General features: G+C 35.1%; 1 protein-coding gene across 1 annotated transcript in view; it reads right to left on the reverse strand.

Annotated features, from left to right (window-relative positions):
* Nucleotides 1-2,910: 2,910 nt before the first annotated feature.
* Nucleotides 2,911-26,647, reverse strand: part of LOC128247876 (S-crystallin SL11-like) — a 62,338-nt gene continuing 38,601 nt past the window's right edge. The window contains exons 2-5 of the mRNA XM_089352123.1: nucleotides 14,687-14,782; nucleotides 8,021-8,136; nucleotides 5,805-5,915; nucleotides 2,911-5,025 (exon numbers count right to left, since the gene is read on the reverse strand). Of these exons, the coding sequence (XP_089208249.1) occupies nucleotides 4,861-5,025; nucleotides 5,805-5,915; nucleotides 8,021-8,136; nucleotides 14,687-14,782 (488 nt within the window). The 3' untranslated portion in view covers nucleotides 2,911-4,860. The remainder of the gene's footprint in view (nucleotides 5,026-5,804; nucleotides 5,916-8,020; nucleotides 8,137-14,686; nucleotides 14,783-26,647) is intronic.

Genomic DNA, 26,647 nt, shown 5'->3' on the forward strand with positions numbered 1-26,647 from the left:
GGCCCGAGGCTATAGTAGAAGACACTTGTCCAAGGTGCCACGCAGTGGGACTGAACCCGGAACCATGTGGTTCGTAAGCAAGCTACTTACCACACAGCCACTCCTGCACCTATATATGTATATATTTCTTTCGGTTGAACTAGAGTTATATTATTTTAAAGATTTTGTTGTAGCTATTGTTTAGCCCTTGGTCATCCTTGTTTTAACAGACTTGTGATCAAAGATGTTCCAACTTTGATCACCCCGTCCTTTTAGAGATATCTAGATGTAATTTAAGAGCGGTTTGGTTGCTATTTGTAACAGATCGAGAGATCACGTGGAGGCCACCACGCTGGCTGACACTTTGAAGTGTTCTAGAATGATTTAAGAGTTTGGAGGTGACTGTTCATTTATTGGCAGGAACTGTGAGGATTTAAAGTTGTGGTTATAAGCTGCATAAACTCTGCGACGGCGCATGATCTATTGGTTAGAGTCTGGCACTAACGATCACAACATAATGGTTTCGATTCCCGGATCGGATGGTGCGTTGTGTTCTTGGGTAAAACGCTTCATTTCACTTTGTTCCAGTCCACTTAGCTGTAAATGAGTAACTCTACAATGGAGTGCTGTTCCATTCGGGAGAAGCTGCAACCTCGGTCATTTATACACCATGAAAATCAAGTAACCGGCGCTATGAGTCCTGGGACTCGAGATAGTACTTATTGTGTGTGTGGTCTGCATGCAACCTGTCTTGATGTATAACCCGTTCTGCGCAATTTAGAGAGGTTGGCGATCCAGACCAACGCTCCGCAACCTTTATTCACTTGCTGTATACTTATATTCTTTTCAAGATTCGGCGACGCACCTGAACTAAAAATATAAGGAAAAAATTATATTCAGGTTACACTGCGGCACACCTAGCATCGTCTCGTGGCACACCAGTGTGCCATGGCATACCAGTTGCGAAGCACTGATCTAGACAGAATTCGTATGGTCTATGATAGATGCGCTGTATTGCTTGTACACTTGTTTCTTTCTGTTGGACAAGTATTGTATCTGTCGTTTCGACATAGTTGAATTTCTTTACTATGTCTTCTGCGTTTTACATGAAATTCCTTGTATTTGTCTTCTGTTTCTCGTGTGCTTATCTTAACGAATAGGTTGACATCTACGGTACGAAAGAACTAATAGATTTCTTAGGTGTGCTTTTAAGTCTTGCTTTGGAGCTAGCTTTCTATGCATCTGATGTGAGACAAGGCTTATACAATCCTTGTTAATGCCGATAGCGGTTGGAATCGTACGTGTAGAGATTTAAATTCAAGAGGGGAAATATGTTGGTTAGTGATATGAAGGAATAAGTTTCTAAAATGCTTGAGTGTGCATAAGAGTGAAATGGTTCCGAGGCTATGATTTTGCACTGGTTCTAGAAATTTAGTAATGATGGCACAAGTTGTTATAAAGGAGTACAGCGATTGTTTAAAACCCTACGTAGTTTAGCTGTATATTTGTGATTTTAATTGACCCTGATAAATTTTACAATAGTGTATTGCATATTGATTTTTTAGATACTTGCCTTTCTCGTGAGATGTCTATTAACTTACATAGTTTGTTGTATCTGTACATTGAATGTATGAATTTATGTTATGAGACCACTTCTGAAATAATCTGACCTGTCCAACGTTATCTGAATATAATTTTTAAATATTTGATATCCTGTGTTTTGACATATTTCCATAAAGGTGTTTTTTTTTTTTTTTAGCTCATGTTATTTTTTGTGATATTTACAAGATTAAATTTTAAAGTTTCTGGATTTTTTTAAAATACCTTCTGTACAAGGTTACGATGTTGGAAAAGAAGATAAAAACACTTTACGCTTTTTTTTTTATCTTAATAAATTTCATTCATGCTGTGTTTTCTCATGCAGCTTATGTGTATCTTGGAAAACATCTGTTTCAAAGTTTGGTTTGTGTAGAATCATGGTCACATTCGACAAGCATTTAAGTCGACATGCTCATTGCCTTTTGCTATACTTGTATGGTAACAATATCTTAAAAAGTGTAAGTATCTGTTGCGTGAAGATCTGAGCCCAAATAAAGGTTTTACAAAGAAAAAGAAAAAACTGTAGCAACTTGAATCTTGTAAAAGAAGATTTTGCTTAAAATTACTTTTAGAAACAGTAACGAGATAATTCTCACTGCTTGAGGCAAGTTTCTTTAATGGTTCCCGTTTTAGAATTTAAAATGTGATATTAATTCGTTTAGTAATTCATCATTTAACATGTTTTCCATGTTGACATTGGTTGAGTTTGACAGGATCCGGCAAGCCCGAGAGCCACTTTGAGCACCGCTGTAAGTTTTCACATATTTTCTATGGTTGGATGTCCTTTCCAACGCCAACCACTACATAGTATGTACTGGGTACTTTTTCATTCCGCTGACACAAGTGATGTCACCAAGTAATTTTTAAGACAAAAGAAAAGAATAGAAAAAAGCCCCCTCGACTAAGAAAAAAGAAAGAATATCTAAGAAGGAATAGGCGGTGGTTTTATGCCAGACGTTGAGAGGCTAAATTATGATAGAGGAACGAGCCCAAATGTGTTGCTGTGAAGGAGATCCAAGGCTAGCTGACATTATATGAGGGCGGGTGGCAGGAACTGGAAAGATGGTGGTGATGAGATGCCAGAGCATCTCAAGATTCAAGAAGGTGATTATAAGAGTGGATAAATACGCTGTATCAGGGAGTGGGGAGGAGGTAGTTGTATAAGAATGAGAGGAGAGAGTAATAGATGGTTAGAAATGGGGGTAGAGGTGAATTATTATTTTTTTATTTTTTAAAGAAAAGCCCGAGTAATTTCTCTGAAACCAAACATTTTATTTTCATGATGTTCTTATTTAGAACAACAAAAAATATGACTAAAGTCTTCGACACATAAATCATTATATATATTTATTTAAAAATTGATCAGTCAACTTTAAAACATTAAAATGTGACTACTTAGAAGGATGATTGAGGAATAAATATAAGAGAAAATGCTTTATTACACATATGTAAAAAATAAAACCTCCATTATGCTATCTGGAGAGAGAAAAAGAGAAAGAGAATTATTATGGGTAAAATCCCAACAATATAAAGTGACAATGTAATTGCCATTACTGTTATCTTTATTATTATTATTATGCTTCTTCACAACAAAATTATCTCCAGAGAACAGAAATGTTACGCACAGACAGATTTCAACAATAAATAAGGTAAAAATGATGGCTATATTATTAAGTTATTGGTTGCATTTTTGTTATCAGTTTCACCTCGCTACACTACCGAGACAAGTTTATAATATCTTTTGCAACATTGAGCTTTATCACTAAATTTATATATATATATAAATATGTAATATATATACATATACATATATATATAAAGTATGGTGGCATATATCTTCAAAATAAATATAATTTTTTATAATAATGTTTTGCAAGATATTTATATTTCAATGAAACAATAATACTTGAAACTATTATATCAGATTGCGCTAACTTGAAACCTTTTTAAAATTTCACAAAATAAAGAGAAGTCAACCATTTTAAGGTAACAGATTATTGACGAATCCTTTAGTCGGATTTAGCCATTACGGTTAAATTCATATGAGAGTATCGCCCTAAAGAATGTGTTAAAATAATTACTCCGTCTCATGATTTACACCATGTATACTCCGGGTACAGAATAGGTATACCCCGCCCCTGCGTGTAGTAAAAGGCAACTAAAAAGGATGGCGAAGAAAGGGCATCTGACCATAAAACACTGGGTCAGAAAACTTCGCCAACCCGTGCCAGCATGGAAAAGTACACATATCAAACAAAAAAAGGTCCCTCTATTCCTTAGGTCTTTCAATGTCGCTATTGCTTAATCTAATACTGCAGTGTTCCCCGCATGTTCTTACATGAAATATCTACCCGTTACTAACCAATTTTAATTCCGCATTTAGAGTTAATCATACACAAACATTTACTCATATTCCCATTCAAACTACTGCCTTGCATTTCACATTTATAATTTTTAATTCTTGAGAAAAACCAACAAAACCCAGACATACTCACACACATACAGTCCCAACTGCAATATTTGTTTTGTATTATTGGGAAACTAATGCAAAGATCGTTCTCACAAAGTTAGCGAAAACCCCACCAAATTAGTTTTGAGATTATATTTGTTGTGCTTATACTGTTTGTTAAAAACAAAATATAGTCAATGTAAGTTAATTACAGATTTGCCAGTAACGGTCATATTAAAATAGCCTATGATACTTGAAATCAATTTGAAAGATGTTAAATAATGAAAATGCTAATTTACTGTTTCGTACAATGCTAGAGATTTTTTTGTTTTAGACGCAAAATTGATAGAAATATGGAATTAGAGAAAATTTCAAAATGCAGGGGAGATATTTAACATATGATACCGAAAAGGTTCACAGCACATCGCTGCAGCTAAGGTTTTAAGTTTAATTTGATTACATTGTCTCATCAAGTACATAATCACAAGTACAAATGCTCGTTTTGTAATACACAAAGGCCAAGAATTTCAGCACAAAAGTTTACAGTACAAGGCTGGGGGAAAAGCTTTTTGACTATAATGAAAATAAATTAAGTTTAATTTAAGAGATGTTAAGATTTAATTCCTAATAATATACATTAAACTAAAGTTAGGGTTAATGTAAAACAGATTGATGTGTTAATGCTAATCTGTTTTTAATGAACATTATCATTAAAATGGTGAGAGAGGTGGACAAAAGACATGGTAAGTGAGCAATTAAAAAAATCATGAAAGGAAAATTTCTTTCTTTCTAAATTGTCGTTCCATTTTGTTTAGAGATTTCACCTCCTGGATCTATACTTTACTCTGAGGGCGGGTCTGTAGGTAAATTGAAATGCGCGGCAAGTTTCCAATCCGCTGTCTCAAGCCTTCCAGCTTGGGGTACTGCTTCAGGATCTCATCATCATCGCGCAGAGTTATATCTAATATATGGAAAGCCTGCAAATCTGCCCATGTTAACTGTGAAAGAGACAGAAAAAAAGAAAAAGGTCAGAATACTGGGTTGAAAAACAGCAAAAAAAAAATGAAACAATTCAATGTTGCAGAAAAGAGATATTGCCAAAGCAATTAAGGGTTTTCTAAACTATTCCCATTTTTACAGCATACAAACTGACGTAGTATGCAGTGTAATCATGTAGCGTAAATATTCAAATATCGTCACTGTCCTTCCCAATCCTGTTGCATTTCATATGAATATTTTGGTCCTCGAAAGTCGTCTTTATATAAATTAGTTTTGGTGTAAATTTTGGTCTGAAAATTTTGACTTGCGTTACTGAAAATATGGTGACCTCCGCTTTCATATAATTTTTTTCATAGTGTTTCAGTCAATTGTGTCTTTCAGTTTGAACTCAAAAAACCCTGTAGATCTAATTTCTTTTCAATGAAGTGTTTACAGGTAATTATGTCTGCTTAATTAAAGGTATCGCTACCATTCCTTGAAATAAAGGTCGTTAGTTCGACATTTAAGATTATGGCACGTATCGTTAAGGGAACTGGAGAAAATTGAAATGAAGTAAAACAAAAACTGAAACAAAGAAGATAACATTAATATCTTAAAAAGACATATTTAGCTTTACGTGTTCTGGCGCAGCTCAGCGCATTGGGCAGAAAAACCTACACACTCCTGTTGAAGATAACACACCTAGCAAAAACCACCACTGTCTAATTATTAATTGCAATTATATGCGGTAAACAAAATTCAAATGAAAAGTTATATCATTCACATAAAAATTTCTTACAGAATCGCCAACGAAATAGCCTGTTCCTCCATTATTTCGGTTCAAAGCTTTTTCCAAATTGCCTAAATATCTTGGTAGTGTTTCTTTTCGGAACTGCAAAGTCAACTCAGCCTGTAAGAAATTTCAGGAAACATAAGATAAACTGTTTTAAAGAATTAAAATAAAAAAACAACTATGTATTGAGAGAGAGAGAAAGAGAGAAAAAGAGAGAGAGAGAAAAAGAGAGAGAGAGAAAAAGAGAGAGAGAGAAAGAGAGAGAAAGAGAGAGAGAGAGAAAGAGAGAGAGAGAAAGAAAGAGAGAGAAAAAAAGAAAGAGAGAGAAAAAAAGAGAGAGAGAGAGAGAGAAAAAAGAGAGAGAGAGAGAACGATATGTTATAGACAGTTGCAAACATTCTTGTGTATAAAAAAAAGTGATTTCACAAATATTTCTTATGATTAGATAATCTCTTCTAAGACATTTACAGTATCAATTTTGTTAGTTCTGTCAGGTAATCTTTTTAACAGTTTAATCAGAGGTGGAACAGCACTCGTGACATTAATGGCCCTTTTCAGTGCTCCGAGACTGATAAGAGAAACAGAAGTCATTCCAGTTAACTCCAGACCGAACATTTGGTCCAAACGCCTTTTATTCATTGAACCCTGCTAAAACCCACTCAGGTTTCGTGGTGGTGTTAAACCGAGAGAAGAATATGCCTATCAGACAGTGGAATTGCTGAAATAAAAGACAAGAAATCTACTGATAGTTTAGTTTAACCATTTACTAGTCCAAAGCATTTCAATTAATCTATTTCATGCGTTGTGAAAAATATAAAGTTTTCTTGTCATAAGTTTCAAGTCACTCTGAAAAAATAGTTGGGACTATATATCATATAAGAAATATGTTCTGTGATTCACAGCATAGGCATTGGGTTAATTTCCAATTTTTAACGATAAAATCTTCGCTTTAGGTAAAAGATCTTGATATACCTGCGGCGCGTGCTCTGAAATGATTGGTGTTTTAATATTTTTTGCTTAAAGCGAGAATTATCTCAAAGACAAACTGCTGTGAAAAATGGCCTTTTCACAAGTCAAATGTGTCTCAAACATAATTGAACCGATCTACAAATGTATAGATTTTATTCTCTTTGTATCATTTATATTACAGCAAAACAGTTTCTACTCTTTTGAACTTTGCAAGCTGTCTCGCACGTACCCCACACCCGTCTGATATAATTTTCAATTCAGGTGTCCACAGCGGCGGGGTGGGGGGATGCTCCGAGAGCGTAGCTGCTAGAATAAGAATAGCCTGGGCAAAGTTCAGAGAGTTCTTACCTCTGCTGGTAAGAAAGAGCCTCTCGTTCAGAGTAAAAGGTAGACTGTATGATGCATGTAACCGCTGAGGACATGCGTAGGATTGAAAGAAATAAGGCTAGTATGCTCCGCTGGATGTGTAATGTCAGTGTGCACACGGCAGAGTGTAAGCGCCCCGAGAAAAAAGTTGGACATAAGAAGTATCAGATGAAGTGAGTAAGAGAGATGACTGCGCTAGAATGGTCATGTGATGCGTATGGTTGAAGACAGCTGTGTGAAGAAGTGTCACACCCTAACAGTGGAGGGAACCTGTGAAAGAGATAGACCCAGGAAGATTTTGAATGAGGTTGTGAAACACAACCTTCGAAAGCTGGGCCTCACAGACGCAATGGCAAGCGACCGAGACCTTTGGAGATATGCCGTATTTGAGAAGACCCGGCAAGATCGGAGCCCTGGTCGATGCCAATGGGGTCGATGGAATTGACTTACCTCTCCTTTAAAATTGCTGGCCTTGTGTCCAAATTTGAAACAATTTTATATAGTTTTTGGTGATGGTCGTTACTCCTTTTAACATCCAAGTTATAAAATTAATTTAAAACTATTTTATAGTTAGGAGTTAAGATGGTATAAAATTAATAATTTTCTACTCCAACATTTAAATTCATTTTGTGTCAAAATATTTTCGTCACTTTGAAACCGCGACCTGTTCACTGACAGTTTTGTCGCGGTTTCAAAGCGACGAAAATTAAATTTAAATGTTGAAATGAAACTAACGGTTTCTGTGTTCTTAAATGGCTTACAAACATCTTTCACGCTGCAACTGTTATTGTCTCAGCAAACCATCTCAGATCAAGTCACTTGCTATGCATGTCCACCTCCGTAAATTTCTACTCAATAATTAAAAAAAAAAAAGAAGTTATCAGTACCTTTTTTTTCTCATCTTTCTCGTTTAGAGTTTTTCCAAATTCTACGTGAAGGTCGTCGAATGTCTCCACAATAGAATCAGCATACGCTTGGGCGAGGGTGTCATTTCCTGCCAACCCTGAAATATAAAGGAGATCTTAGGGAAACAATGCTACTTTTTTTTAATATATGTAGAAGATAATCACGGAGAAGAAGAAAAATGTTTACATCTTGAAAATTATTTGGACAGGCAAAAGGTTAATACCACAGAAGCAAGAGTATTATAAACGGCCTGTAAGCATAAAGTATAGTATTCACTGCTGTAGTCATTTAATGAGGCTGAAAGGTTATTTTAGAGAAGAAACAAAATGAGTTAATTCTGTATACACTGTTTCGTTTTAACTTTTATAATAATCATCATCGTTCAACGTCCGACTTCCATGTATGTATGCATATAAAGGTTGACAGGAGCTAGTGAGGTTGAAGACTACCCCAGGCGACTGCGTCTGTTTGGCAGGGGTTTTACGACACAGTTCCTGGGACTGAACCCGGAACCATGTGGTTGGTAAGCAAGCTACTTACCACACAGCCACTCCTGCACCTATCCGAAGCGAGGGCTAGGGAACTCTTCGTCGGCCAGGGTCAAACATCTATTTGCACCTCTAAGTGGAAGCATGGTAAGACTATTGATTGTGCATTTAAGCTTCCCTTCTCTGCGTTACCGATGTTGTCCAAGACAATGGTTGCAGTTTAAGCTCGCCAGAACTTGGCACTAGTGAGTTACCAGTGACGCTTTCAGAATGCAAAAGACTAGAACAGATACTGCAAGGCAGCTCACTCGATGCACTTTCACCATTCTACAACTCTGGGCTGATAACTGGGAATAAAATTAGTAAACGTATTTGAATTCATAATACTGAATAACAGTATCGAATCACAATAACGAGTTTAGTCTTAAAAATTAAATTGTATATTAGGAAATTAATTTCTAATTAAGAATCAATTACAATCTAGTTTAATAAATATACACGCTCTCATGCACATCTGTGCACCACATTTAAGTTATAGAATTAATTTGATAAATGCTTAACACATTCATCTTGTATTCTTTGTGTGATGGGCGTAAGATATCAACAACATCCCAATCAAAATGGCTTTCTGCTGGTACCAGGACAGAGTAAGTCCGAACACAGCTCGTATTCCCAACAGTCTTGTCCAAGTCTTGCTCAGGGTTTGCAAACTTTGATTCTTACTCCATTCTGTATTCATGGTTTTACTTTCGCAGAAGTTCCGTTCTCCAATCATTTCTCTGATGGTCTTAGATAATTTGCTCCTACAAAGCATTTGCTCCGCATCAGTTTGTTAAATAAGATAAAGTAAATATATGCTGTAAGTGTTATGATTCTGAAGTTTGCACAATTTCCTATTGTTCTAGGTAATGTTAGGCCCTTTCTCATTTCCGCATTCCATAACTTTGGGAGCTTGAATTTCTGTGTGTGTGTGTGTGTGTGTGTGTCGATAGAGAGATAGATAGAGAGAGAGAGAGAGAGAGAGAGAAAGAGAGTAGAATCATTTTTCAGTCGACCAGCGAACACAAAAGATTCTTGCTACGACGCGTCGTTTAGTACCTATTAGCAGTGTTACTCTAGAAACCTTCTTTACTAAGTCTTACATAAATTATTTGCCATTCTGTGAACGCGTACGCATTTTGACGACTAGTGTGCCAGTCACTCATTTGATATAGTTATTACCATGTAACGACGACAGATCTTATCCTACCGTGTCGTTAACAGTTACCCATTTGTTTCGTTCGCTGGTTGAAAATAAATATAGTTACCGTCTCTTTCTTCACCAGTTAAAATTATTCTACTTTATCTTTCTCATTTTATTGTCTCTCCCTGTCTCATATTTTTCTTTAATGTATTATCATAGCCATACCAAGCAGAGTGGTGGTGGTGGTGGTTAAGAGAGCTTCCCCCCTGCTGATTCCGGCAAATATTCAGAAAAATCCGTGGCCTAGAACTGAACGATTGCAAGCTTTTCAACATTCAGTTCTTCATTAGAACTGAGGTTCAGATTTTATCCTTAGTTCCTGCCATGGTTTGTTCTGATCTAATAGATCTCAAAGTATTAGCTTCAACAGAATTTTACGATTTTGATAAAATATAGGCTCAACGGACTGATTGAATAGATTTAGATGATGCAAGTAGAGACACCAAAGATCGATAGTAAAGGTCAAGTAGCAGAGTTGCATTGTAGTTAAGAACTGAAACAGCCTTTCACTTGAAACGATGACCAGGAGAGTGCGGAAGTTGATGTCTGAAGATGATTGCAGTTCAGCAGATCCAGGGTCCCCATCCCACAAACATTAGTAATGAACCCTCTCAACCACATCTCAGAACATTTTTGAACTTTGTTTTGCTCAAGTTATCGGCTTTTCGTTCCAGAGTTTTTTTTTTATATGACATCCACGAGTACAGAGTATATTAAAAAATGCAGGATGTTATTTTTGCTGTCAGTATTTTCCCCGAGAAATTTAAGGTGATGAGTTGTCAGAATCGTTAGCACGCGAGACAAAATGCTTAGCGGCGCTTCGTCCGTCTTCACATTCTGAATTCAAACTTCCGCCGAAGTCGACTTTGTCTTTCATCCTTTCGGAGACAATAAAATAAGTACCAGTTGGTAGCCTGTTGAATTCAAAAGGTTGTTTAATACAGGTTGGATTTGTCGTTTTATCGGCAAACATCATGTTACGCTGTCTTGTACGCTTCTATTTATTAGGAAGTGTACCACTCGACATGCTAGAATTGACAGCCAAATTCCCTTTAGATAACACACGCCTTATTCGATTTTTGATCTTGATCCTGGAGGAAGTAAAGATAAAACTTGGACCTGAATTTGAGCACGTATCTTAGATAAGCTAAATTTAAATAACTTATTGAACTAATGTAAATATAAATGGATTTTCGTCGGTTTCTGCAATGAGCGTTCTAAATAACCGATGAACAAAATGGCCTACTCTCTTATTTAGCGCGTAAGTGGTTCAGTATTACATAGACACAATATACTCTTAAGGTGTTTCTCAAGGAGAATCAACGTGATCTTCAAACAAGGCTGATCTTTTCAATTCCAGGCAAAATCCATTTGGCTCGTTTCCAAACAGGTTATAGTTTCACTAACAAGGCTTGAGATAACCCAGAGCTTTTGTAAAACTCGAGGTGTTAGGTAGAAGGATCAAATTTGGTTCTCAGGATTGTGAAGCAAACGTCTTAACTATTCGTCCATGCCTGCGTCTTTATGTTTCCCTTCCTTGTAAATCTGACATTTTATCGAAATATCACTTCAAACTTATAAGCGAGTGAAACAAGTTGTTGTGATATTCATGCCCTGTTGTTAACTATTTTATAGATAGTGCAAATATTCTCTTAAGCAAACGGTTATATAATGTGGGTAGCATAGTAACTCTAACCGAGATAATACTCATATCGGGTATTAAACCATTGCCTTGGATCTCTTCATTTTGACTCACAGATTAAACATCTTTTTTTAAACTAAACAATTTGAAACTTCGTATACTGGTGTAATTTCTCACGCTGAACACGACTTACTTTCAACATTTTTGACAAAACTTCGTATTTTAGAAGTTATTTCGTGTTAAAGCTGTATTTGGGTAATTTTAACCAATCAACGACGTGTATTCAGCTGAATAAACCTACTGTTATTTGCGATAGTAATCAAAGAGCAACAACTTCCGGGTCGTCTCTACTAAATATGTGCTATCTCTCCTCTTTCTCCTCCCTGTCTGTCTCCCTCTCTAACATACTCTCTATCCGATTTCTTTGAGTATCTTTCTATATTTCATGCACATCTAGCCAAGCTAAAGAACACACCGAATAATCCACACGTGGTTGAAAAATATACTTAGTAGAGATGACCCGGAAGTAGTTGCTCTTCGATTACTATAGCAAACAGGAGCCTTTCAGCACACTTCCGTGTGTGTATGTGTGCGTGAGCTCTCCGCTACCACTTGACAACCGGTGTTGGTTTGCTTACGCCCCCGCCCCCCATAACGAAGCCATTAAGTTGAATACACGTCGTTGATTGGTTAAAATTACCCAAATATGACAACACGAAATAACTTCTAAAATGTTAAATTTTGTCAAAAATGTTGTAAGTAAATCGTGTTCAGCGTGGGAAATTACACCAGTATACGAAGTCTTAAACTGTTCAGTAGAAAGAAAAAAAATAATTAAAAAAGTCTGTGAGCCAAACTGAAGAGATCCGTTGCCTGTCCAAAGCATTTTCGTATGTTTGTCCCTAAACTTCCTTGCTTGTTTAGCATTTGTTTCATACGTTCTGAGACATATAAAATTTTTCTTTTATCAGCCCCAAGTTACTCTCGGGGTTGGGGTTGAAAAAAACAAATATTGGGGACATATATCATATGCGACCCATGGATAGGAAAATATGTACCATATACGATACACACCAAAGGTAAAGGGTTACACAATGCTTAACTAAGCCAAACAAAGCCTGGATGACAACTCAAAATAAAACTATTTAAACAAAACAAAATAATTAAATAAATAAAGAGCTGACGATTTACAAGAGCCTAAAGTAATTAAAATTAGGAATGATATAGTGAAAGAAAGATAGTTTATTAGCTTGGCAGCAGGTTGTGGTACTGTATGTGTGTATTAGAAGTTAAAATTAAGCTTTTACATCGCCATCGTGTCTCAAATATTGATTATATATATATATATATATATATATATATATATATATATTAAATGATAAAAATTAACTGTAGCCCTCCGAATGCACTGTGGTTTTAATTTTAGATAGACAGCGTAAAAGAATTTTAAAAACACATTTTGATATTCACAGGTGGTTCAGTGAAAATAAAAGAAAGTTTGACAAATAATCCGGGGGAACAAATTGAATAAATTTGCCCTGTAAGCCTGGATTTCTTACGCTATGTAAGAAAAGATCGTATTGTACATGTCAAAGGAATGATAATAATTGTCGCTAATGTCATTTCTATTTCGTATCTTGTCACAATTGGATAAAAAGGATTACATAGGATAATTATATGACAAATGCCGTGATAATGGTAAAGGCAAGTTAAAGAAAATCAAGTCCTCTCAGCTTACATTTCAGAAAAACAAAAGAAAAAACAAAGAAAAATACACAAAAAAAATAAAGCAAGCAAGCAAGCAAATAAACAAAAACACACTGACGATCATTTATTTAAATTGTAAACTTCACCTGGTTTTATAAAATAAACACCACTACCTGCATAAACCTCCAGGTGCCTCTAGTGATGGTCTATCTGCTGACACGTCAGGAAAAGAACTACTGGCAAATTGTGAAACATACTACTACTATAACATATGACAATGGAGTGTGAAATAAAACATGAGTTATTCTTGATAATGTTTAATCAACAAGCAACTACAAGTAGACTGATTTGATAAATATACGGCTGTCCTGCCACGAATGCAAAACAGGTTTACTTTGTCTTCTCTTTGAACCCAAGAAACTTAAATTTAGTTGCCCCTTGCATTCATAACGGCTTTTTCCTTAATAGCAGCAGGCTCATTAGAGACAGGGCCAGCATTAAAAAGTTCCTTGCAGGTGTAAAGAGTAAATTAAGTTTAAATAAATAAAGCCTTTGCAAAACCTAGCATATATTTCACTCTATATTCTTCAAATACATGGGAGATTATCAATGAGGGTTTGCTCCGTTTTATACCCCCAGCCCTGTTAATGCTGCATCAACTCTCATTGTTCCAGCACAGCTGTAATAAATGCTGCTAGTAAATTATTGACCCCAGGTTCAATTAGTAAAACACCTGTTTACACTCACCATGTGGAGGCGCAATGGCCCAGTTGTTAGGGCAGCGGACTCGTGGTCATAAGATCGCGGTTTCGATTCCAAGACCGGGCACTGTGAGTGTTTATTGAGCGAAAACACCTAAAAGCTCCACGAGGCTCCGGCAGGGAATGGTGGCGAACCCAGCTATACTCTTCCACCACAACTTTCTCTCACTCTTACTTCCTGTTTCTGTTGTGCCTGTAATTCAAAGGGTCTTGTCACACTGTGTCACGCTGAATCTCCCCGAGAACTACGAAAAGATGAAAGTCAAAGTCGACTTCGGCGGAATTTGAACTCAGAACGTAAAGACAGACGAAATGCTAAGCATTTTGTCCAGCGTGCTAACGGTTTCTTATTTCTTTATTGCCCACAAGGGGCTAAACAAAGAGGAGACAAACAAGGACAGACAAAGGGATTAAGTCGATTACATCTATCCCAGTGCGTAACTGGTACTTAATTTATCGACCCTGAAAGGATGAAAGGCAAAGTCGACCTCGGTGGAATTTGAACTCAGAACGTAACGGCAAACGAAATACTGCTAAGCATTTCGCCCGGCGTGCTAACATTTCTGCCAGCACGCTGCCTTCATATATGAATGTAACCACTTTGAGTTGAAACCAGTTTGATCATTGTCAATAAGCGAAACTCTCGACGTTTGAGTAACGCTATAACTTTGGCCAATTATTGAAACAAAAAAAAAGTACATACTCTTGTTTTGAGTTCTGTCTTATTTGTATTACCAAACGTGCGCGCGTGTGTGTGTGTTGAAAATTTTCTGTTGAAATAATTAGGAAAAGAAAACTGTGATTACCATATTCTCTGGCGATATATCGGGCAATGGATAAACTCTGTGGGATCTGGTGTTTGCCATCGATTTCCAACACTGGTAATTGATTATTTGGGGTATCTAGAATATTTAAAAAAAAACAATATCATTAGTCTCGTTCATTTCAGTGAAATGAACTCAATTTAAAACGCATTGCAAATTCAACAACGGTAATAATGACACAGACTTTGTAGATATTTGAAGAAACGTTTGTTATCTTTAAGAAATATATATATATATATATATATATATATATATATATGACCAATGTTTAAATCGATGGTTATCTCGAAATCCATCAGAATATATATATATATATATATATATATATACATATATATACATACACACACATATATACACACACATTCACATACACACACACACACACTATATATATATATATATATATATATATATATATATATATATATATATATATATATACACACATATACGCATATATACACATACACACATATATATGCACATACAAACGCGCGAGGGAAGGCTTTAATGATTGAAACGAGTAAAAGAAGTTCTTGTAAAATGTACAATACACGAAAAGTGCTGAAAAGTCTGGCTTTAAGGGTATCGCCAAAGTCCTGGTTGAAGGTTCAACCTTCCGAGTTCTTTTACAGGGCTTAGAAAAACTGAAGGACTGTTGCGATAAGTGTGTGAAGCTGTGAGTGGGATATGTTGAATAAAATCATAATTAACTGATCCTCTTGTATTTTCTTTTACCCAAAGCCAGGAGTTTTTCAGCACACTTCTGTATGTGGGGGGGGGGGAGGCTCTCCGCTACCACTTGACAACCGGTGTTGATTTGTTGACGTCCCCATAACGGAGCCGTTTAGCAAAAGACATAGAAAGAACATCAGACTTAAAGCATAAGTACTGAGATCGATTTGTTCGACTAAAACCCTTCAAAGGCTGTGCTCCAGCATGGCCGTATTTGTCCGACTAGTTTTTGTATAAGGCATGTATTAGCGAAAGTAATTATTCCTCGCAACACCAAGGATATTGCACACTCGAAAAAGTATTAAATTTAGGGACGATAAAATAAATACTAGTTGAGTACTGGGGGCGAATTAGTCGACTTCCCCTCAAAATTGCTTCTCTTGTGCCACAATTAGAATTACAGTAATCACTCGCCCTACCGCGGTTCACCTATCGCGCCCTTAGTACATCGCGGATTTTTCTGGCTATGTAAATTTATGCCTCGGGCTTGTCAGTATATCGCCGGTTTCTGCGGCCGATAGGTATTTATATTGTTTCAGATTTTTACTAATTTTTGTAGCAAAATAAGCATTTTCACGCCTAAAAATTAATAAATAAAAATACAGTACAGTACTGTGTAACACATTAATTAAGAAATATTAAGAGTAAATACGTAGTGTACCATAGATGAGTAAGTATAGAATCGCACATACTGTATGGAAAACGAAACTCGAGAGGCGAGTGTGTGATGCTGTTTTGCATTTCTAATAAAATAAATATATACAGATTATGAAAATAATTAAAAATATATATATACTACAGGACTGTTTTTACTTCGCGGATTTTCACATATCGCGGGGAGTTTTAGAACGTAACATCCGCGATATTCGAGGGATTACTGTATTTAAAAACTAGAGGAGGGTGTGCTTTCAGAATCGTTAGTAAGTCAGGTATAATGCTTGGTGGCATTTCATTCAGCTCTTCATGATCGGAGTCCAAATCCCGTCGAAGCTAATTTTCCCCACCATCCTTTCGAATACAGCACCAGTCAAGTACTGGGAACAATGTAATCAACTAACCCCTCCCCATAAAATTTCTGGTCTTGTGCTAACATTTGAAACTATTAAAGACAGAAGGATGTGATATGAGAAGACTAGCTATTTCTAGCCGATTAAATGATCCTGTAGCGGTTCTCTCGTAACTATACGTTTCACACGGGTATTTTTCTAGAAAATGCTCTGGAAGATAGGCTAATAGTTTAGATAGTTAATGCACTGGTATAAATTATTAAAACGGTTTTACAAAAAGAAAAACAAAAATTCTATATGGTATACTGAAAAGACACTGATGGTGTTTATATATATATGAGCTAATTGATTTATTAAAAGAAAAAAGAATTGCGGAAAGCTGAAGAAATGTTATAAAAATCGCCGAAACGAATGAAATACAAGAAAAATAAATATTTTAATTTGTGAAACAAAAAAAAAAAAAAAAGAATTAAGTTTCAATATCTTTTATAAGCAGATTTTAATCAATGGTTTTATTGTAAATAATAAACGTCCAATGAAATTTTGTAGAAGTGAGGTATTCATGCTAGCAGTGCCTGTATATTATTTAAAAGTCCTCTAACTGTAATTCAGGAATTTTACTCCTGTGATCTTATAGGATGGATATGGATATATATATATATATATATATATATATATATATAAGAGAGAGAGAGAGAAAGAGAGAGAGAGAGAAAGCGAAAGAGAGAATGAAATTCTTGATCATTTTTCAACATTCAAAACATGGTTTTCTTTTCCCTGAGTCGTGTCAACACAATGACACCTATGAGAACCGTTGCAGGTTTTACTAGTTGCGCAGCTGAGACCTTTTGCAAAAATGCTGAAGCAAAACATTTTTCATAATACTCAAGATAAAAAAAAAAATCAGACAAATTATGAAATAAAGAAAACTATTGCATACGGTGTGAGATAAGGGTCAATCAATTTCTTTGAAATATTTATTTTTTCTATTTATAGTAAGTCCTACGGTCAAGTAAAAACATGAAAACAATTGGGGCAAGTGGACACGGTGAAAGTGTGTGAAAAAAAATTGCATAAGTTTAGAGGTTTGTCCCATACCAGAGAAAATAGGTTTATATAATGCCTAATTTAAACAATAATGAGCTGAGAGAAACACCTAAGAGAAGCCAGTGGTATGTATTTAAACAGAGACAAATACGGGTATATCAAATACGATACATTATCACCGCCTCTTGATGTAACAATTACGAAATGGCAATTAAAACTAGTTACATATAAGATAGATATCTTAAGAATCGAGAATTTTCCAAAGTTAACATGGCATTAAAAAAAAAAGAGAACAGGCTTATTGTCTGGAGATAAGAGAACAATCTTGAACACGTGTTTGTGCCACAATAAATGTCATCAGATCGATAATTGTCCTACCTTATCTCCAATAGCCAAGGGATTCAGAAATAATACAGCTGTCCAATTTGTATAAATTTTAACCGATGGATAGGCCCAAGTGATACAAGCTGGAAGGACTTTGAGGTCGATCCATCTGCCAGATGAAACAAACGTTTTGATGTGTAATAGCCAATCAGGGATTGTCTTTCAGTAGACAATATAAAACATATTATAGTTTTATATGCTTATAAAGTAGTCTTAGGCACTTTGTTTTCTACATGTATTCATCGATTTCAATCTCAACAAAAATACGGAAAAACTTTGGTCGTTTTGGCTACACGTACCAAAACACCATATGTCTCAAAAGGGTTAAGAATCCCTAAAATGAGGCTGTAAAGATTTATTTCAAACAGACGATGGACTTATGTGTGGAAAATGCTCCTGTCGTATCTGAAGCTTCCCTTCTATACGTAACTTTCAGTGCCAATTAGCGAGACAGAATGAGACTTGCTATAAAACATCTGGAGGTCCACGAGAGAAAGAATTTTATGTCAAATCTATTATTGATAGTAAAAAGAACTGTTTAAGGATTACTTTTGCCACGAGTAAAATTCTGTTTCCATTATAAAGATAATGCTATTTGTTTTCTCATTACTGTAAACTGTCAAAGATTCGTTGACACATTTCTACAATTTCACGACTAAATTGACATTAGAATATATATAACTCAAGTTATTTGCCGATCTCGAGGTTGAACTACCAAAAACAAAAAAAACTCGGTTGCTACTAATTAAAACTAATTTTCTATTTGAATGTATTGTACACACTAGACACCGATGTAATGCTTATTTAAAAGGTTATTCAAGTATATGGATTGCTTCATTCTAAAGAAAATGTACGTCACTGGATCATGAAACTACGTTGGCAACATTTCTCATTGGCAGTTTCATATATTTGGATGCTATTATAGTTCGAAGATATCATTACGTGTATTACTAGAAGAATTTTCGTTTTTGTTGACACTTTAAAGAAATTATTCAGAATTCGAAATCCGACATATTTACACAGGAATGACGAATGGACATTATATATGTATATATATAAAGAAAAGAAACGAGTTGAACACTTCCGTTTAGTAGTAATCATGACACCAGCATAAAAAAAAAACTCGTGAGCAGAGAAACTCATCACAAGACAATAAAAAATAATTGCCATCACGTGCAGTAAGCAAAAATAAAAGCAGAGAAAAAGGCGATTAAACAAAATAATCCCAATTAAATGTCAACATAACTGGGTAAAAACGTGTAAAAGAGGGAGGGAGCATCGAGCTAGTAAATGAATACCAGCGGCACACACATATCCATGGTGAATGAAACCAGGTCTGAAAAGACAGACACTTTTGACAGGCAATTATGTTTCAGATATATCACTTTGGATTCTCCCAAAGTGTCGTCGATGTACACGCAGACACTAGACTTACATTCTTAATGAATGACAACATAATATTTTTGAAGATAAAACCGGGTCATTACAAATATTGATAAAAAATAAAATGTGAACTGGTTGATCCTTTAACAGTATATATCACCGACTATCAAGACAATAATGTACAGGGACCTGTATTACATTTAGATTTAATTTCGAGTGTGTTAACCAAAATGACCACCCCAGTTACAGAGAAATCCGGAAAGGCTTTGGAAACAAAGGTTTCAGAAAATCGGGGTTGTACCGGTATGTATATACACACACACACACACACATTTCTCTGCAACACGATTTAAGCAATCCGTTCTCATTCGTTCGACACACACAATCGCTCTTACAACAAAGTGATTATTTTACTCACTGAAAATATGCGAATTATGCTAAAGAACATAATCATTAAAATTGCTTGTTATAGATGTTATGATTTTTCTTCGTATTCCGATGATATTTTAAGCTGAGTGTTACACACTTCGAAATAAGTGTTAAAAACGTTAAAATATTCTTTATCAGACAGTAAACAACTTTAAAATCGGACTGGCACTACTATCAAGATAACTGGTTATGTATAATAATGGAAAACCGAACTTGAAATAGCAAGAAATACGATAATGATAAGCTAAGTGACAAATTGTTTTATTTACTATTAAATTTTATATTCTAAGTGAATATCACTATTTAATATTTAAAAAATTGCATTAGTCATTACATAAAAGACATGACACTACTTTCTAAACACTGTAAAATTAAGAACAAAAAATATAATTTTAACTTTTAAAGTATCCTACAGTGCACTCGCCATTCAAATTGTATAACCTTAGCGGGACAAAGTTCTGTTATAAAAAGTAGAAGACGTGAAAAGAATTGTACGACAAAACCTCGGTTGAGACACGTGCTTTTTTTTTTGTGTTTTTTTTTTTCCATGAAAGCTTGAAATGAGATAAAATAAAATTTAAAAAAATATAAAAATTATATTTAAAAGTAAAACACCGTTCGTACCGAAATCTAACAATTAGATCACTTGAGATTATAGTGAGGACAGCAGCTACAAGTAATAAATACTGAATGGTATGGAGTCTATAGAGAAAAATACGCTGAAAATTGAAACCTGTTGTGCTGCAAGTACTGACACATCCTGCATGTAGGTGCAATGATCGTGTGCATTACAAAAAAGAAACATGACAAAAATATTTGATGACATCCCTCTAATTTACATATGTCAACTGCTGGTAGATTGAATATAAACCGTTCTTCAAAGTGTTGTAATGAGAATAGAAAAACATTTCTAATTTAGACCCAAGGTCAGTAATTTAGAAGTGTTAGAGCGTTAGTCAAAACCTTCGGTTCCCCAGTATTTGACTGGTATTTTAGCGACTCCAGACGGATGAAAGGCTTAGTTAACCTCTGCAGTATTTGAACCCAGAAAAAAAATACTGCAAAGTCGGAAAAAATAATACTGCAAAGTATTTTATTCTACGTTCTAATGACTATCATAATTATTTCTAATCCACAGTCACGATTATTTCTAACATAGTTACAAAGCCTGAAATTTTGGGGAAGGAGACAGTCAAATTAAATCAATCCTATTATATGACTGATATTTTATTAACTCCGAAGAGATAAAAAGCGAAGTTGATCTCCGTGCGATTTGAAATCAGAACCTAACGATCCGGAGGAAATAACGTAAGACATTCTGTCTGATGCTCAAATGATTCTGTCATTCCATTACTGTGAGGAAAAGTAATAAAATAAATTAAGGAATAACTTATTCTCGTTGTGGTCAATATACATATTTGTAAGCATGTGTATGGTTTGTGTGTGTGTGTGTGTGTTATGTATAATTCTTTCTACAATAGGCACAAGGCTCGAGATATGGGGGGGGGGAGGACAGTCGAGTACATCCACCCAGTACTCAACTGGTACTTAATATATGGACGTCCGAAAGGATGAAAAGTAAAGTCGACCTCGGTGAAATTTGAACTCAGAATGTAACGGCAGACGAAATACTGCTAAGCACTTCGCCCGGTCAGCTAACGTTTCTTATTCCTTTATTGCTCACAAGAAGCTAAACATAGAGGAGACAAACAAGGACAGACAAAGGGATTAAGCCGATCACATCGACCCCAGTGCGTAACTGGTACTTAATTTATCGACCTCGAAAGGATGAAAGATAAAGTCGACCTCGGTGAAATTTGAACTCAGAACGTAACGGCAGACGAAATACTGCCAAGAGTTTCGTCCGGCGTGCTGACGTTTCTGGCAGCTCACCGCCTTACTTATATGTCATTTATTAACAGTAACTTCTAAATTTATATATATATCATGAAATAGCTGTATTGAAATTGACAACAGGTACATAAATCTACGTACGGCTGTGTAACTTTGATCGCTGGCGTGTTCCATCTTTTGAATGGATATCTAGGATTACGTCTTTTAAGACAGCGGATTTATGGGAGAGTTTTATGACTGCTGCTTGTTCTAGTAGAGCAACCGATCGACCACGTAAAAGTTCACTCATGGGTATATTGAAAAAGTGATCGTGTGATTCTGAGAACTTGGTTAGGACCGAGAGAGCCGCGAATTCAGAGTTACAAGTGTTCGTGAATACGTCGGTGAAAATGGTGTTCGAATTCTGCCGAGAGCATTTTTGTTTTTCATCCTTTCGGGGTCAATGAAATAAAGTACTCGTTCCAAAACCAGTAATCTTGGACCAAGTACTGGGATCAATAACTTTGAAAAAAAAGGTTAAAACTGATCTTGATACCTTGTGGTATTCACCTCGAAGAAGGAAGAGCTCACAAAGAGGTAGTGCAATCTCAGCAATTAGGTAACAGTTAAATCAGTAAAATTTAAAGAAAATGATCAGTGTCATTTGAGAGAAGTAAAAACGAAAGACCATATTTAGTTGTTAGTTCCAATTGCAAAGCGAAAGTGATTATTGATCATATATAAAAATAGTAACGCAAGTATATAACAAAAGAAACAATCAAGAGTAATCTATAATGATAGTAAAATTCCAATTCCAGTAGGCATTTTAAAGCAAAATCTTACTTTCACTATTCATTTTAAACACCTTCGTTCGAAATCCAAGCCTTACTCTCTATAGCTCTCAAATACACCTCTAACCTCCTTCCCAACTTCCTGTTTCCATCTTTAAACTTAGATTTACTTCTATTGAAATTGTCCAAAAGCAGTTGAAATGATTAATTCTGAACTCGCAATGGGCTCTTGACAAACCAATTGTCTCATTATGAACGCTGATAATATTCTTATCATCAATTGTAAAGAAATGCAGGAAATATTGTTCGCACACATTGCTAGAATATACCAAAGCACTTTCAGATGTCATTTTATAACATTACATTTTTGTTAGAAAAATCGTTTTACTTTTATTCCATCTGCTAACAATATTTCAAAAATTATTTCGCTTTTTCTGTTTTTATTCTGCTTGATAATTCTCTTTCGTACTTCACTGTTTTGTAATGTTTGGATCTATGTTTAAAAGTCAGGAAAGGACATATTGATCACTACTGTCCTATGCATAGAACGAGGCATGATAATAATAGATAAACTTGGAGACAATTACCAGTAGGATAGTTTTTCTCTCGTTCACTCAACCAAAGAAACGTGTAATCATAAAAATTAAGTCAGGCCAGATCTTTAGATTTTCTGCGTATAATTAGAATCTCTTTGACTGCATGCAACTGACTTATCAAAGGCATTGATAATATACAAAGTTTGTTTACTCGTAAAGTGATCTATTTGTTCATTAGCAGCTCCAAATTATTGGGAATAGTAAGATATTTTTCTCGATTTGAAAGGAATTTCACTTCGTAGAAATATATTCATGTATAAGTATAAATTCTTGCAGAATTATTTATTTTGATTAAGTACAAGATTTTCAAGTACAGAATGCAAGGGGCATAATTCAGTACAGCACTGATTTTTTTTTTATTTTTATAAAGTCCAGAAACCGAGATTCGAACTCTCAGATACGTAAAGCATCCGTACCTCTCAATGGTTCCCTGCAATGGAGCAATTAAAAATATTGATAAAACTAACATGATTACTAATCATGGTAAACTAATCCCAAGAGTTTTAAGTTCTTTATTCGGCAAAACAAATTCTTCAAAAAGGGAATAAGATAGTTTTTCCATTTGATCCGAGACAGCTGTAAATTATTAGCTGTAAATACCAATTTAGCCAGAAATTGGGTTAAACATAGATTGCCTGTTGGTCCCAGCTTAGGCGTTGCGTGTCTCTGAAGCAGTTTTGTTTATTTTAATGATTAATCGAAAACCACATCAATGTTTACATGTTTCTCGGGTGCCATGCATCGATAGATATTAACTGATGTGTTATATATATTATTGCCATAAGAAAAGGGCACTAAAATTACTAAAATATAACCCACTACATGTAACTTCCGTTTGTTTCATCCTAAAATAACAGTTTCGATGAAAAACTCTGAAAGTAATACGAATTAACTCAGTAAGAGAGAACTGGTTAGTAAAAAGAATATAGTATAAGATTTCAGCTTCCTATATGATTAAGGAGTTGAGATTTCAGAAAAGCAAAGTATACGTCTTGAGAGTCTAATTTTTTTTCTTTCAGATTGCTAACCGATGCGTGTGAGTTACTTATCTGAAGTGATTATTATTATTGTTACTATATTTTTTTTGTCAATGTATTTAGTTCACCATTGAAGTTATTGGACATGGTCGGTTTTGAAATTGCAACAGCGTAAGTAAACGTAGATGATGAAACTATAGAAGTACTTGAGTTTTTAATGAAACTCATGGGTATTGATTCGTTGTAATTTTATATTCAATTTTAGACAAATTAGTTAGGATCTAGAAAAAATTCAAACCAATAGAGAGCGGAAAAAAAAGGAAAACCGAAATAGTATTTAAAGAAAGATACACAAAAAACGCTCATCCAAATAAACGTAATACTAGCATGAAGTATAACAAAATATATAGCGAGGAAATCCGTCTAACTTACAGTCAGGGCGGTATGTAACCATCCGGGTGGTACCAGATGAATTAACTCTTATGTTCGAGTTATTTTGCCATCTTTACGAATGCCATAAATATTAATGGTGTATTAGGATAAAATGATACAATAATCTTATCTGCAAAAACACATGCATAGTTTAGTGGTGAAGATGCTAGTTTGGCAACCACACCGTTCCTTATTCAAACCTACTGCGCAGCACATTAGGCAAACATTCTTCTATAATGGCTTCGCGTTGGACGATACGTTTACGAGCAGAATTTTGTTGACAGAAAATGTCCTGGAGCCTATCACGAATAATATATACCATTATAAGTATATCGATTAAAAATGTGAATGTATGTATATATGTGTATGTTTGCGAAGCCCTAGACACCGTATAGCTTCTGAGCTCTTTTAGCAGAGTTTGTCTAAACCGAGGATAACTTCCCTCTCTTCCCAGTCTTGGGGAACTTGACAAAGATTATAGACAGTGACCTTCCTTCCCCAACTTATAAAAAAAAACAACAACAAATAGAAGTTCGAGAAAAAGGTCTTGTTTGCATTGCCAGTCATTTCGCAAATATATTTTAATCCAGCCGCAATGTACTTGAATTGGTTCATTCATTTGGAAATCACGGAAGCGTATAGATAGAAAAAGAGTGGAGTAGGAAGCTTGCTTCACTTTATAGCTGGAATTTTATTTCAAAATTAAAATTTCGGTCAAATGAAATCTCAAAATGAGGTGTCTTAATGACCGAATTTTTTAAAGAACCATATGAGTATTATATAGAACGAGATTAGAGATTAAGCAGACGGAGAACTTTTTTCGATCATCTTGTGACATATTTCTTAGCCTCCACTGAAAGAGTACACATTCATCCTGTATTCATTATTGGCTGTGTATCTTGTGTGTTCAGTGTGGATTTGTATATACTACATCCTAACACGATTTAGTTCTCTCAGATCAGCGATGGGCTACTCAAGAGTGATACACAAGTAGAATTGTGCTTATGCTTCTGTGTTTTCTTAGGTGGGCACTGGCTATATATTTGGCTAGATGGGTAAATCGTAAGTATTTGCTAAAGTATTAGATTACTGAATGGTGGTGTAATAGTTCACTGTGGCAATGGATATTTGTAATTAGTTTTCCTGGTTTCATTGGCAAATCCATGGTGCTTGACGGCATCTACGTGATTGGCCGAGATATCTCAATTCATTAGAGCCGTCCTAAATTTGAAGGCCTTTAGACCAGATCTGCACTTGGTAGAATGTCTTCTTGGTGGCGGGAGAACACTATTCAACAAACCTGTGTCCCGTTAACAATCCTCAACATCCATTGAGGAAAAATTGCCCCTCCCACCAAAACCTATAATTTCTGTTGGACTTGGTCATGCTTGTTAAGATCTCTGTTTTTAATTTTTACTGTAGCTAACTATCGGTTTAAGAAGCTATACACAGACATAAATATTGAGGAACACACGCAGATATATTAGGAGCAATATATAGTTGAAATCAAATCTAATTACTACGGTTTTATACAGACATAGGCAATCTGCAGCACTCGCACAGAATGCAGCTCTTTGTACGGTACTCCTAAAGTCAACCATATAAAATAGCTTTTTACTAAATTTTCTCCTATTTCTAATGAATAAACATACCTGCAACTAAAAAAGGTTGCCTAGGTTTATACCGATCTTTCGTTTACAATCTGCGCTATAGAAATCCATAGATTATAGCTTAGAGGGTAATTGAGCAATGAGGATCACGTGCAGGACTGTAGTCAAAGACATCCGTAAAAAATTATTTTACAGCGAGTATATACAAGAGTGTCAGTCATGTGCTTTTGACATAATAAACGTATAAACTCCTATTACAGTTCAACAGTTAACATAAATTTAAAAGTGCTCATACGTTGCAAATTCTTAAAAGCATTTTAGACGAATTTCAACAATACTTTTAATACTCAGAATACTTCAACGTATCAGATATAATTATTTATAAATCCCAACATAATAAACTAACTTGAGTGTCGTTAATCTTATAAGATATACATATTGTAGACAAGTGTACACACAGAATATACCTGTCAAGTATACGCTGTCCGAGATCTATATGACAGGTATATTATAGGCCTGACTTATGTTAACGAGAACAATAAAAATATAAAAAATAGCAGCAGATCTCTTAGTAGTTCATTATTATAAAGTACAATGAATTGCTTTATATATTTAAAACATTAAGTCTATTCTCTACGAAATAGTAAACTTTTACATCGAATAAAGGAAAAACAACTTTGAATATTATACACTTTGAAAGTTTTGGTTTCAAACAG

Source organism: Octopus bimaculoides, chromosome 5 (genome assembly GCF_046866305.1).
Source record: "Octopus bimaculoides isolate indiv1 chromosome 5, ASM4686630v1, whole genome shotgun sequence".
Taxonomy (NCBI): Eukaryota; Metazoa; Mollusca; class Cephalopoda; order Octopoda; family Octopodidae; genus Octopus; species Octopus bimaculoides.